Raw genomic sequence first — 14,790 nt, 5'->3', positions numbered from 1 at the left:
TGTTCCCTGACCCGACTTCAAGTTCCCACACCTTCCCCCCACAGTCCAGTCTGTCAGTGTCCCTCTCAAAGCCCCTCTCAAAGCGCAGACCCCCGGGGGCACCCACAGAGGACCTGTCCTGTCCCTGATACAGATGTGAGCTCTGACGTCCTCAGGCTCCGACATGCCTGGTGGCAGGGACCAGTCACTGGAGGCACGTCTGATGGGGGATGTCTGGGCACTGAGCCCCTGATTTGGGTTCATGCTTTAGAGGGACCCCTCTGGCCATACCTCTCCATGGATGTTCCCACCCAAAGGCTCTGTCCCCTTCTAGAGCCTATTCCCTGGCTAGGCCGGCCTCTCCTGCAGGTGCATTCTCCTGCGATCACAGCACATCACTAGTGTGACTGCTGCATGCCTGAAAGATGCCCACGGGCGGGTGCTTGTTGGAGAGGGTGTGGAGATGTGGGAGCAGGAACGTGGACGGGGTAGACGTGTCCCCGTGCACACACTCAAGGCCCCTTGTCATGCAGGACAGGGCCTGAGCTGAGCAGGGGCTGGGCCAGGGGCCAGCTTTCCCTCGTTCCACCATGTCCCGGTGTGGCACTCAGAGAAATTCAAGAATTCTATATTTGAACCTGGCCTTCCACCTTGTTTGGAAGGATTACTTGTCTGTATGGGTCTGAAGTAGTGTTGGAGAGCAGGGCACAAGCCAAGGAAAAGAAGACTTGACGCCTACGGTCGCGTTTGCCTCTGTTCAGACTGTCCCGGAGCTCCTGCGCTGGAGCGCGTCCTAGCCTAGCCCGCTCGGGCCCTTCCAGGAGGCGGGCGTGGCCGACGCGAACCACGCTTAGTACTTATCGGTACCCAACGACAGCGCCTAGCGAGCAGTTCAGAGCAACAATGAGCACACGATGTTTATAATCAGTCTCCTATTGAATATCTTTAAGGGGATCAAGTTTGGGAAGCAATCCATTTAGACCAGGGAAAGGATAAGTGCACAGCACTGAAGTCGGGGGAGGTGGACTAGCTTGAGATGACACCCCATAACCTTCCCCACTCCTCTGAGGCCGAGTCAGGTGCTCACGCTGGGAAGGAAGACACAGGCCTGAACCCAGGCCCGGGCTTCTGCAGGGCGCAGCTCCACCAGCCACAGCAGTGCAACGGGCAGCGCTCTCACCCAGATGTACAAGGATCAAGAGCTTTGCAGAGGAGCTGTTGTTGAGCTTGCGACACAAACAGGCAACTTTAAAAATAGGGTATAGGGGGCCCGCGTGCCACAACTCCTAAGCCCGTGCTCTAGAGACCACAAGCCACAACTCCTGAGCCTGCGCTCTAGAGACCGCGAGTCACAACTGCTGAGCCTGCGCTCTGGAGCCCGCGAGCCACAACTACGGAGCCCGCGCTCTGGAGCCCGCGAGCCACAACTCCCGAGCCCGCGCCCTGGAGCCCGTGCGCCACAACTCCCATGCCCGTGCCCTGGAGCACGTGAGCCACAACTCCCGCGCCCGTGCCCTAGAGCCCGCACGCCACAACTACTGAGCCTGTGCTCTAGAGCCCGCGAGCCACAACTACTGAGCCCACGTGCCACAACTACTGAAGCCCATGCACCTGGAGCCTGTGCTCTGCAACAAGAGAAGCCACCGCAATGAGAAGCCGGCGCACCTCAATGAAGAGTAGCCCCCGGTCGCCGCAACTAGAGAAACCCCGCACACAGCAACAAAGACCCAACGCAGCCAAAACTAAAGAAATAGGGTGTAAGGATGAATGTATATTCTAGGAAAAGTCTTGAGTTTAAGACCAAAAGAAATTGTAGGCACAGCTTTTCTGGACTTCAAAAGCAGGCATTAAGGACAGACTCTCCAAAATACATATAGGCTGTTCTCTTACATAAGTTTGCTTTATCTCAAATTCATTGACATGGGCTCAGGAAGGGACATCCTGGCACCTTGGGGGGGATGCTGACGCCTTAAGAGGCTGCCCTGGAAGGAGCCTCAGGAGCTCAAAGAGCCCACTTAGCCAGTGCTGCTGCTGCTGCTTTTAAAAAAGATTTTTGTTGCTGTTTTCTTTTTACCTTTCGACCCCCTTTACCAATTTCTCCCCCCCACACACACTTCTGGCGACCACCAATCTGTTCTCTGTCCCTATGAGCTTGTTTTTTTTTTAAGATTCCACATATAAGAGAGATCATACAATATTTGCCTTTTCCTGTTTGACTTATTTCACTTAGCATATAATGCCCCAAAGTCCATCCATGTTGTTGTAAATGGCAAGATTTCCTTCTTTTTATGGGTGAATAATATTCCATTGTATGTATATAGCACAATTTCTTCAACCACTCATTCATCCTATTTTTGCGTGTTTTTCTTATATTCAACAATCTTGTTGAATATTAGTTCTAGTAGTTGATTTGTAGATTTTCTTGGATTTTCTATGTAGATAATAATATCATCGGGAAATAACAATTTAGCTTCTTTCCTTCCCAATTCTTGTTGCCATTGTTTCTTTTTCCTTGTTTAATTGTCTGAGTTAGAAACCCTGGTAAGCAGAAGTGGTGACAGCAAACACACTTGTGTTTTTCTCTTCATCAGCAGAAATGCCCACTAAGCGTGAGGCTCCTTAAACCTCACCAGGATACACCCTTCTATTTCTGGTTTTATCACGAGTGTGATGTGGAGAAACTAAGCACTGTTTCCGTCTCTATTAAGATGAGATCGCTTGTGTTTTTCTTTCCTCCTCCTCTGACCAAACAATGTAATCATTTTTCTAATGCGAGTCACATCCACGGATTCCTTCAGGTAGGGTCTCTTTAAACCTATAAAGCCATCTGGGATGGTAGGTTTTGAGAACATCCCCAAATTATTCCACTGTGACTGGTCTACATTCTCTCCTCCGGAGTCAGTTCTGGCCAGTGAATTACCACGGGGGAAGAGAATTCCCACTGCACTGGTCCTTCTAGCTCTGAGCCTAGCACAGCCACGCGCTCGCAGAGGACGGTCCCCTTAGCGTTTCAGAACGTTATTCCAGGGTCTTTGGTGTCTGTTACTAAAGGGGGGTCTGTTGTCACTCACATCACTGTTTCCTCATGGATGCCAGTCCTTTCTCTCTAGCAGCTCTCCAGAATTCTGTCTTTAATGTTCTTCAGTTTCACCATGTGATGGACGTGCACATACATCACGTCCAAGACTCACCAGGACTTCTCAGAAACACAAAAAAGTATAGACAGCAATATAACAAACACCCATGATCCATCACATAAGCAGCTTACGAGATAAAATATTACAGATATAACTGAAACACGTGCTGTATCTGAGCCCTCACTCCCTACGTAGGAATACCCTTCTCATGCTAAACTCAGTCTATCATTCTCAGGAATGTTTTTATTCTTTTAGTTAATACGTATCAACGTTTTACTTGCTGAAAATTATACCTAAATGGTATCATTTTCTTCTGTAATTTCCTTTTCTTTTTTCTTTTTTTTTTTTTTTTCGGTATGTGGGCCTCACACTGTTGTGGCCTCTCCCCTTGCGGAGCGCAGGCTCCGGACGCGCAGGCTCAGCGGCCACGGCTCACGGGCCCAGCCGCTCCGCGGCATGTGGGATCTTCCCGGACCGGGGCACGAACCCGTGTCCCCTGCATTGGCAGGCGGATTCTCAACCACTGCGCCACCAGGGAAGCCCTGTAATTTCCTTTTCTGAGTTCATCCATTCTCACTGCAGTGTGTATTTCACTGAATAAATATAGCCAATTCATTTATCCATTCTCCTATTGATGGACGTCTATGTGGTTTCTGGCTTTCTGCTAAGCAAACAATGCTACAATTATTTTGTACACATTTCCCTGGGCACCTCTGTACTGAAACTTCCAGGCCACAGGGACACCCACCATCACCTCTACTAGACATCTGCTCTCCGAGTCACTGTGCCAGGTTATACTGGCTCCAATAAAGTGGACAGACCCTTCAGGTCCACATCCTCACCCACACTTACATCAGCAGACATTTTTATTTTTGCCACTCTGGAGCTTTAACCGCATGCCCTTAATTATTAGAGAGGTTGAACCTCCACTTAATATTTATTGGCTGACTGGGTTTCCTCTTCTCTGAACTGCCAATTCATATACTTCACCCATTTATCTGCTACTCTCTGTTTTGTGTGTTGCAAATGTCTTCCCTGCTTTATGGTATCTTCTTAAACAGTGAAGGAGGAATTTTGATATGCAACGTGTTATGTGCGTAGTCAAATATGTTAGTCCTTTCCCTTTGGGTTTATTAGTTTTTATAAATCTTCCCAACGTCATAAATATATTCTTCTATACTTTCTGCTGAAAGTTTTAAAGGTTTCTTTGTTTTGTTTTGTTTTTTTTCCACATTTAGGCTCTTTACCTTTCCCCACTTCCCAGAATTGATTTTTGTGTGGGGTAGAGATCTAATTTTATTTTTCCTCATATGTGGATAGCCAATTGTCCTAGCACAATTTACAGAGTAACTGGTCATTCCCAGCTGACTTATAACACATTGTCTGTAATATATCCGGCTGCCATATATGCATTGTAGGTACATTGTTTGGTCAATTGAAGCTCTCAATTTTATTCACTTGTCTATCTGTCTACCCCTAGGCCAATAACACTGTCTTAATTACTACAGCTTTGTAATATATCTTGACATCTGATTGGTGATCTCCCTCATCTTGTTCCTCTTCAAAACTACTTGGCTACAAATGCCTTTCTTCAATTTGGGGAAATTCTCAGCCATTATTCTTTTCAAATCAGATCTTTTCATTATCTTTTTCTCTCCCATATTCTAAATTCCTTCCTTCTGGATTTCCTAATGAACCTTCTCTTTCTTTCCTCTGACTGCTAATCACACTTTTTATCTCTTTATCTCTCTTGCTGTATTGTGGATGATTTCCCCAGATAAATTTCCTAGTTCACTAATTCTGTCTTCAACTGTGTCTAACCTGAGAATTTTTTTTCACTTCAATGACTGTATCATTCATTTTTAGAAGTTATTTCTTTTTTTTTTTTTAACCTCCCAATTCCTTTTTCACACCACCCTTTTCTGCATCATGGCTCTATTTCTTTTTAAATCATTTTTTAAATTCTTAAAATATTTACCTTTATAGTGAACTTCAGGTTCTTATATTAATTCAGATTCTTACAGGTTTGTATTCTCCTGTTTGTTAAGAGTTCCTGACGCCACTCCCCTACTCCACCCCCCAGCCCCACCACGGTAGATTTGTTTACATAGTTTAAATCATTCTATTGTGATCTCATGCACGGTGCCAGCTGTTTTACCTCTGAATCCTGTATGCTCTGGATAGTGGAAGCATCCCTACAGGCAGATTCTGACTTTGCCACTAACCGAGGCTTTGAGGACTTTAATAGTCTGTGTCTATTTTTATGTTCATGCTTTAACCTTTGATTTTTGTAGCACTGAGACAGAATAAACTTGGAGCCCACACCCATGTACGGCCTGGTACTTTAACTTCTAATCCCCTTTTATGGCATAGGCAGATGTTCAAGGCAGAGAACTTTAGGCAAGGGTCCAAATTCTAGCTCCTACACTTCCACTGGCCAAAGTCTCATCTATCTCTGGACATCAGCATTCTAGCTCCCATGCCCTGGGCTCATTCTAGGACCAAACCCAACAAAGGCCAAGACCTAACAACAGCCACAAAGGAATGTTTGTATCCACTGCTGTGCTTCTCTCTTTGCTTATTATATAATTAACTATGTATCTAATGTTTTTATCTGTAGCAGGAAGGGATACATTTGCATTAGCTTAGTCTAATGTGCTTGTAGGAAACCTAAACTGCATTTTTCTTAAAACACTATCTTTTCTGTAAAAATCCATTTCACCGTCTCCTCATAGTATAACATTTTATTCCGAAAGAAGGTTTAGTTTTGTTCTTCTAGTCACCTGAAGGCTATCTGTTCCTTCAGAGCCTGGAAATGATCTCAACAACACAGTTAAACATTTTTAAACTATTTTTTTTCTGGCATCCGTATTCAGAGAAAGCATTTACTATCAGAAGTTATATCCAAAGATTCTGTCAGCAGGTCTATTCAAACTCGTCTATTTTGGGATTCACGTCTGGCTACATTGACACGGCCAAACTCCTCTCTTGGCCGGCTTGTTCTTCCACCGTTTGAATAATTCAGCCCTAGGTCTCAGCCAGGAAGCTCTCACTGTGTCTGGGAACGACATCCGCAAAGACCCATCACCTCACGCTGTGCTCCTCAGAGGGGTTAGAGCAGGTCGTCACTGTGCACAGTCCGGGAGTGCTGCTGCCACACGGGCTATGAGCACAGGACCAGCCAGGACAGCGGGAATTATCTGTAAGGTGACAGGGTTATACCGGTGACCTCCGGGGTCCCTGACAGACCTCAGGGAAAATGCACAGAGTGCAATTTGATTCCTACAGAACGATCAATGAAATTCCTGTTGATCCCTCTGTGACTGTGTTTCCTTCTCTCAGGACGTAAGAGTAAAGGACCCACGAGGAGTAACTGTTGCGGAAACAGGACACAAAGAGCAGCCCACTGCACACAGATCTGTCTTCATCTACAGCACAGTGTTACATCCTCAGCCCTGGCCCTTGCTCCTGCCTGACACCCGGGCCCAGGAGAAAGAGAGAATCCTGTTTTCACCAGCTTCTGGGTCCATTCCGTTTCAGTTCAGTATTTACAGATGCTACAAATGCAGGAAGCAGTGGCTAATAAGACAGATAGGTAAATAAAATAAGGCAAATATTTTAAAGGTCACCCATTTGGAGGTAAGAAGTGGTACAAGGAAAAACATGTATCCATTCAGAATCACAATAATCATCCCTGGGCTCCTCCTGCCACATCCCTACAGGGAAAGCGAAGCCCGGACAACAGCTGGGACGTGGCGCCCCGCCCCCCCACGCCTACTCTCACGTCACCCGCCTCTCTTCTTCCCCCGCCCCAACACCACTGTCTGGCAAAGGATTTCCACATCAGAAAGTGAGTAATATCGAAGCTTATTAAGGCTGCTCCCGTAGTATTTGCCCTCAACGCTAACGAACAGGCTGTTATCCAAAATCAATCTGTTGGGGACTGGGAACAGGGGGTTGTGGCCCACAATACCAAAAACTTCATGTTTTGCATGTTGGCTTTTATGTGGCAATTCACTACCAGCTTGGGTTAAAAACCCAATAACCCGAGATAGATGGAAGCAAAGGAATACCAGTGATGTGCACTATAAAAGGCCTATCTTTTTCAACTTAAGGCCCAGGTTCTCCACTCTGTGGGCTCCTAAATGCTGAGCCTGCTGGGACTCACAGGCCTACATTTAAAGCTGCAGGGCTTTTGTTTTCAGGAGGACTTGTCCGCTCCTTAGATGATTAGCCCAGGTGGGGTCCAGTCAGGAAAGGGAAATCAATCTAGGTATTTCATACAGCAGGATGTGGGATTCACCTTCACAAGTGATGGAGAAGAGAAGCCACACAGGGGAAGGGAGGCAAATATTCCCCCAGTAGAAGCCCCACCCCCCTGCAGGCTGGGAGGACAAAGGGAGGAGATGGTGTGACAGCAAAGCCCTGGAGCTGGCTCCACCCAGCAGAAGCTGGGACCGTGGAGGGAGGGGCTGAGAGGCTGCCTTGGGCGTGGCAGGGGGAGGGAGCCATGCCCTGGGAGATGCAGGGGAGAGGAGCGTGACGAATGGAGCTGAGAGAAAACAGACAAGTGACCGTCACGCGGACCCAATAAAGTCTGAAGGTGGCCCCTTCCCTGAGGAGCTGTAGAGCATCAGTGGCCAGGTACCATTCAGAAACCGGGGTGCTGAGGACACAGCACCTCCCCTCAGCGGACAACTTAACTCTGTTCTTCCTGTAGTTTCCTGCCTGATAATGCCCACCCCCTTTCACGCATCTGCGTTTCGTTATCATGGAGACCTCTCACAGCCTCACTAGGTTTCATTTAATGGGTAGAAACTCCAAGAAGAGCGTGATTTCCACGGCACACCTGGCTGCCACGGACCCCTGTGCCAGGCAGGCTGAGCTGACCGAGGAAGGAAGCTGGCTGCAAGGCGCAGCCCGGCCTTGGGACCACTCGTGGAAGGAAAGGAGCCTGCTAGAGACGGCGACCGTCACCGTGCTCCTGGCCTTGCAGCCTGGACGGTGCACAGCAGCGAGGGCAGCCCGCCCCGGGGTGGGGGGTGGACACCCCAAGTGACATAACACCACGTCCCACCACCACAATTGGGGATGGCTTCACCCCACTTGTCTGAAACATGAGCAGGGTGACTCGGGGGGGAAGAGGAGCTGTTTCCAAATAATAACTTGTACTAGGAGTTGAACCTGAACAGTGACCACCCTAAGAAACTGTCAGCAACGACGGAAACAGTCATCCCCGTGACAGTGACAGTGAGCTGGAACAGACCCAGCAGGAGACCCGTGTGCCAGCCTGCAAAATGAGTTTGAGAAGGTCTACAGAAAATGTCCTTGCACGCGTGAGCAACGACTCTTGATAACAATAAGGAAAAGCTTCGCGGGACAAAGATGACAGGAGATCAGGCGGCGGGCTTAGCCAGCAGCCATGTGAGAGCTCAGAGCAGAGCCCATAGGATCAGCTGATACCCGCTGAGGTCAGAAATACACCCGAGAACTGGGATGCAAAGGAGGTTTTCAGGGATAAGCACCAAACAAGCTGAGAAACACAGGTAAGTTTCCCGTTAGGGATTCCACACAGACTCCCCAGCATAACCTCTGCTTCTCTTTGAGCCGAGGTCGCCATCCCGGGCCAGCTATGGGAACCGTGGGCCAGGACGGGGCGGGCTTGTGTGTGAAGCGGGGGGCACACTTGTGAATGGAGCTGTGTGTTTAATAAAGTCTTCTGAAATTTGGAATTGCTGCCCATCGGTGATTTACCGTTAAGCACTTCTCCCTGGGATCTTGCATTTCTAAAAATACTATTTGCTTTTTATTTAACACTGAGCCTTTGGATGTTCTAGAATACAAAAATAGTGTCTTATTATTTTAAAAGCTTAAGAGAGAAACTAGCCATATTATTAGAAAAAGAAGATATATGCAGCTATAGTCTGTTCAAATATCAAGAGGTGTGACTTTTCAAATTCACATTTCAATCTTTATTTACATAGGACTTTTAGAAGTAGTGGGTGTAAATATTAAATCACCCAAGCTTGGGTGAAATTTTATTGAAAATAACTACAAATAAAGGGAAACTGATTTTTTAAAGTCACTTTCTGAAATTTAGATGAAAAGAATATCGAGCATTAACGAAAAAATGATATATTTACATATCAATATAGGTTTTCTGTGCACAGATTCATCTCCTAGGAAACATACAGAGGCAAGCTTGGGGAATTACAAAGGAAGGAAAACCCTAATCAAATAGGTACTGTTGTTCAAACAGAACATTAGCTTAAATGATCCAATCAGGTGCTTTTTGGGCCAAATTTTTTTTCCTTTAAGCCCTTCGTGCCAGAAGACGACCTCTCAGAGCGTGAAGAATCCACGTTACGTTCCAACTGTTTGCCCAACAGATGGGGGATTTGAAAGATACATTCCACGGAAATGGGATAAGAACAAGGAAGGTCCCGGTTAGTCACCAGCATTAATGCAATCAACCCATAATGGGGTCATATTATTTACTCAAAATCCAGGGCATGTTTGGCAGTTACAGTGAATCAACCGAAACACAGTAGGTTCAAGTTGCTGGATCTTGGATTTCACCATTGTTCAGGATTACACCACAAAACGCAATATAACCTGCGGAAAGTTCCCGGAAGATAGAGGACAAAAAGTAGAGAAGCACATTGGGGCAGGCCTGCCACCAACCTTTGTCTTCATATCTGTCTGATGACGTCACAGAGTCAGAGGTTCGCGTGGGCGATAACTGGCACAGTTCTAGGCCTCAGTTTAAAACAGTCATTGCCTCTATAAAACGGTCGCCTGCAACGCAGCACGTGAAGACTATAGTTTACTGACTCAGTCTTTTGCTTATCAAAAACAGCAATGTGTTTCTCTAAAGATCTTTAGGGGGCACTCCTGAAAATACTCACACAGACACACACACACACACACACACACAGACACTCCTGGGTTCTATGTGGAAATTAAACACAATTCTATCTTACTGCAATATGAAGACTGCAAATTTAAAATTTAAAAAAAACCCAAAAAACAAACCCCAAGAATTACAGTAGTTTCAAACCTATTAACTTGTTTTTAGAACAAGTTCAGAATTAGTAACAAGGGTATCGTGATGCTAACGCACACTTTACGATTTTCTGCCCAGCACAGGAGACTGAGAATCTGACTCTGGTCACGTTAAGACCTCCCTTTACCTTGAATTAATGGTGTGAATACTGTGTTTCTCCTTCTGAAATCTGTGGTTTGTGTGAAGTTTATGCAAACATGAAAGAAAAGCTTAAAGAGGGAAAAGAGAAAAAACAACGTTGATTCCTATTTGGATAAGTAAATGAGGTTAAGACTTTTCTCTAAGATGTACTCAAATAACCTCTATTTTAACCATATCCAGAGACCTGTTCCCTTCCCTGAACCCTGTGTTTTAGAAAGAACTTAAAATGTATATTCAATTTCTATTTCCAGTCTGAAGCTGGAAACAAATTAGTTTGCAGCTGGGTAGAATGCTAAGAAAAGCTTATCTGCACCTTTTTATTCACATCCCTCATTCCTTAGAAATGTAACTGCTGCTTTTATGAACTTTGTTTTATGGATCTAATATTTAAGGCCAAGTCTATCTTTTATGTCACAGCGAGAAGATTAATGCACTTACAGACTCCCCCGCAATGCATCTTGGGCAAGGCTGGGCCCAGCTCTTTCCACAGTCCTGAGGAACCTATTTAACAAATCACAGCCGCAGGTGAATCAGAATGGTGGTTATTTACACTTTTCATTAGACATTTAAAGGCTGGTTTGGTGAGAGCAGAAACCTACCCCCACGCTTGGTCGCCCCTGGCCACCGTCTGGCCTCGGTGCAGGGAGGTGGCCTCTGGGCTGGGCATCCGGTGACTCGGGCTCCTTGCTGCCCCAGGATGCGGGCACGCGCACCTTCACTTGGGGGCAGCCCCGCTCCTGAGCCACTGCTTCTAATCTCCTGCATGCCCGTTTCTGCAACAAACAAAATCTCACTTGAGATGGCCTCATAAAGCACACAACACTCTAATTGAATTTGCTTTCTGAGAACCTCAGCTGCAAAGACAGACCCCTGTGGAGCTGGGAAAGTTTATAGGACATTTGAGGAGATGACTTTAAACTTTATCTTTCGGGAATAAACACCATCAATTACACTTAACCTCATTATTTCTAGCACTGTCTGATATTTACTTAGCTTTACGGATTTAAAATAGTCATTTTAAACAATTTTGGCCGAAACTCTTGTAATAAACTATTATGACTGGTTTATTGATATTGAAAATGTACAAAACCTATAAATTTTGTTCGAGAAACTAGTTATACGCTTCAATACATTTTGCCTGGTATCAAGGCAAATACTTTATTAACACAATACGAATAATTCACATGTGGATAATTCTTTGTCTTACTGACACTGAAGAGTAAACTAATTTTATTTATTTCAAAAGTTGCACACACAGCCCATAACTGATAACCTTTGGGAAAGTCAGCATTTGGCTTTTGCTTCCCCATGAACTAAAGATGAATTACAAAAGCAACCCTCCAATGCTAAAGGAAAACGGTTCACTCTCTAAGTGCGAAGACTGTGTACTTTGCGGGGTAACGATGTTTTCAGTGACAAAGAGCTGAGGGTCAGGAGGTCCAGCCCTTGCCAGTGCCAGCATTCCGTCCCGGGTCCCTGGGCCGGCGGGTGGCCCTGCTGGTGGACTGCTCCCACCTGAGTTAGAAAACACCCTAGTACACGGGCGGCCGGCACACCCTCTTCAGTCACTGGCAAGCCATCGTCATGACTGGTGCCAAATCTGTTCATTATCTGTCCTATTATTTATTTATGGTTTTCTAAATTGACTTTTTTAACTTAATGGATGTATCTAATATATATATATATATATATATATATTCCCCCCCCTCCCTGCTATGCGGGCCTCTCACCGCTGTGGCCTCTCCTGCCGCGAAGCACAGGCTCCGGACGCGCAGGCCCAGCGGCCATGGCTCACGGGCCCAGCCGCTCCGCGGCACATGGGATCCTCCCGGACCGTGGGGCACGAACCCGTATCCCCTGCATCGGCAGGCGGACTCTCAACCACTGCGCCACCAGGGAAGCCCTGTATCTAATATATTGATGGAAACCTCCTATCATGGGTTTACAGTGCTAGTGTTACTCTTCCCTAACATGCTTTATTAAAACAGATACCCGAGGATGCAAATGGAAAACGTTGACATCTGAGCCCCTTAAACCGTTGAGAATAATGTCCTGGGTAAATAAAGTGTGGAAGCCAGGCAGCTGAGACAAGGGCAGAGGCAGTCACCCCCCTCCCTACAGCTCTTCCTGAACACCGGGAAATACAGAAAGGTCGCAGTCACTTCTGCATTGAACGACACCCTGGGCACAACCTGAAATCAGAGAACACCGACATCTGAGAATACGGCCAGGGAGAAAGAAAAGCCACCAAAGCCCAGTGCGGGGGCCCCTCTACTCCAGCCCACACCCCCAGCGTGGCTCCATGCTGAGCAAGGGCAGGAACAGAAGCTGTGAGCTGGACGGAGCGGGGACGCCGGTGAGGGTGTGAGTGACCTGCCCCCGGAAAGCCCGCCCAGACACGGCAGCCGGGGGGGCCTGAGCCCTGGGGCACAGACTCGGGGCAGGGCCTCCAAAGTCCACACAGTGGACACAGACGCCATTTTTTGTTTGTTTGTTTTTGCGGTACGCGGGCCTCTCACTGCTGTGGCCTCTCCCGTTGCGGAGCACAGGCTCCGGATGCGCAGGCGCAGCGGCCACGGCTCACGGGCCCAGCCGCTCCGCGGCACGTGGGATCTTCCCAGACCGTGTCCCCTGCATCGGCAGGCGGACTCTCAACTACTGCGCCACCGGGGAAGAACCACAGACGCCATTTAAAGAGGCTCTCCTCCAAACTCACAGCTCCTGAGAGGGAAACAGGCAAGTGAGTTGGGGGAGTGCCCCCTGGGTGCTGGGTGGTGAAAATGAGGAGAAAAAGGGGAAGTTAGGGTCCTGCAAGCAAGGAGGACCACAATACCAGGAGCCTCACACCCTCCCCTGTCCATCATCAAAACAGACAGACAGACACCTGCTACACCTGACTCAGCCAAATTAACAGAAGAACTGCCATCAGACCAGCAATCTTTACAAAACACCCATTAACATAAAAATTCCTCCTGAAAAACAACCAGGAATCAAAAGAAGATTGTAATTAATGCAGTCTAAAAACATACTTAAACGCTCAAACAAACATTTGAAGATACGAAAAACCACCTTGAATTAGAAATGTAAAATGTAGAAACAGAAAGCGACAAAAGCAGGGAGAAACCAAGAGAACTTGAATGAGTTCAGGAAAGTAATGGAAGGAAAAAGCACAATTATCTCAGAAATGAGGAATAAATTATAAAATGCACTAAGGAGAATAAATTCAAGTGAAAATTAATAAAGGGCACTAAAGATGGACAGGAGCACAACCAAGAGAAGAAAAAGAACATAAAGAAAAAAAAAAGGGTAGGAAAGAAAGCAGTGGAAATGGAAGACAAAGAAGGAATAGTGTTCATAAATCAGAGTTCCGAAAAGAGGAAAACAAAATAATGGAGCAAAGCTAATGTTTAAAACTGTAACCTAAGAAAACTTCCCCAAAACAAAAAAAATGACTGAATCTTAAAATGAAAAGGCTCACAGGGCACCTGGGAAAATTAACCCAGAATGATCAACGCTGAGATATATCCTAATAAAACTAGGAGATTTCAAAGATAAAGATAAAATCCTCAAGGCCCCTGGGCATGCAGATCAATGAAAGTGCAAAGGAACTGGACTGGCATCAGGTTTTTCAAAACCAACATACAAGTAAGACGACAATGGAGAAACATTCTTTTCAATCTCAATGAAAGAAAATATGAAATAAGAATTTTAAATCCAGCAAGCCGTCCTTCAAATATCAACATTACAGAAAAAGAGTGTCAACATACATGAATTTAGAGAGTACTACACCCATCAGCCCTTCCTGAGGATTCTACGTGAAGGTAAGCTTTATCTCACCAAGTGATGACTGGGAAAATTCCAGCATAAGGATGTTTTTGTAAGCATTTGAAAGTATTTAGATGTACATCTCAGACTAAATTTAAAATAAAGGTGGGATTAGGTCAAAAGACTAATGTGCAAATATTAAATACTGACAAAGCAGAAATAATTCAACTAAAATATGAGAGACGAAGGGGGAGGGAAAGAGAAAAAATTCTGACTGTATAGGCCAATATTGTATAAGTGACAGGAGCATATTAAACGATACTGGGAAAAAATTGATAAATCAGACAGTAAAGAGTTAAATGATAAAACCGATTACTAAGGACATTAAAATAGGTTTAAATACAAAAGTAATCACTAGAAAATACAAGTCCTCCTAAATCCAAAATAAAAATTCTCAATAAAAATGTAAAGAATACAGATTGCATAAAGAAATAGCAAATATAAGAAAATATACATAATTATGGAATATTATGATAGAGTTGTATGCAAATAAATCAGTCATGTCAAATATTAATGAGCTTAACTCACCTATATTTAAAGAAAGGTTTCAAATTTGGTTCACAAAACAAGACCCAATTATATGCTGTATACAGGAGGCACACCTAAAATAAAATGATTTTGAAAGGCTAAAAATAAAAAGAA

General features: G+C 45.6%; 1 protein-coding gene across 5 annotated transcripts in view; it reads right to left on the bottom strand.

Annotated features, from left to right (window-relative positions):
* Positions 1–14,790, bottom strand: part of C2H10orf143 (chromosome 2 C10orf143 homolog) — a 101,041-nt gene that overhangs the window by 60,807 nt on the left and 25,444 nt on the right. For 3 of the 5 annotated variants that reach the window (XR_010838756.1, XR_010838755.1, XM_067024230.1), the window contains exons 2-3: positions 10,923–11,096; positions 10,762–10,824 (exon numbers count right to left, since the gene is read on the bottom strand). Coding sequence is in view for 3 of the 5 variants with exons in the window: in XM_067024230.1 (XP_066880331.1) it covers positions 10,762–10,824; positions 10,923–11,096 (237 nt within the window). In the remaining 2 variants the exon portion in view is untranslated. Of the gene's footprint in view, positions 1–9,065; positions 9,915–10,309; positions 10,392–10,761; positions 10,825–10,922; positions 11,097–14,790 lie in introns of those variants that run through there. The other 2 variants (XM_067024215.1, XM_067024238.1) reach the window with 2 other exon arrangements.

Source organism: Kogia breviceps, chromosome 2 (assembly GCF_026419965.1).
Source record: "Kogia breviceps isolate mKogBre1 chromosome 2, mKogBre1 haplotype 1, whole genome shotgun sequence".
Classification (NCBI taxonomy): domain Eukaryota; kingdom Metazoa; phylum Chordata; class Mammalia; order Artiodactyla; family Physeteridae; genus Kogia; species Kogia breviceps.
The sequence above is the reverse complement of the archived record's forward strand: the minus strand, read 5'-3'. Positions and strand labels throughout refer to the sequence as shown.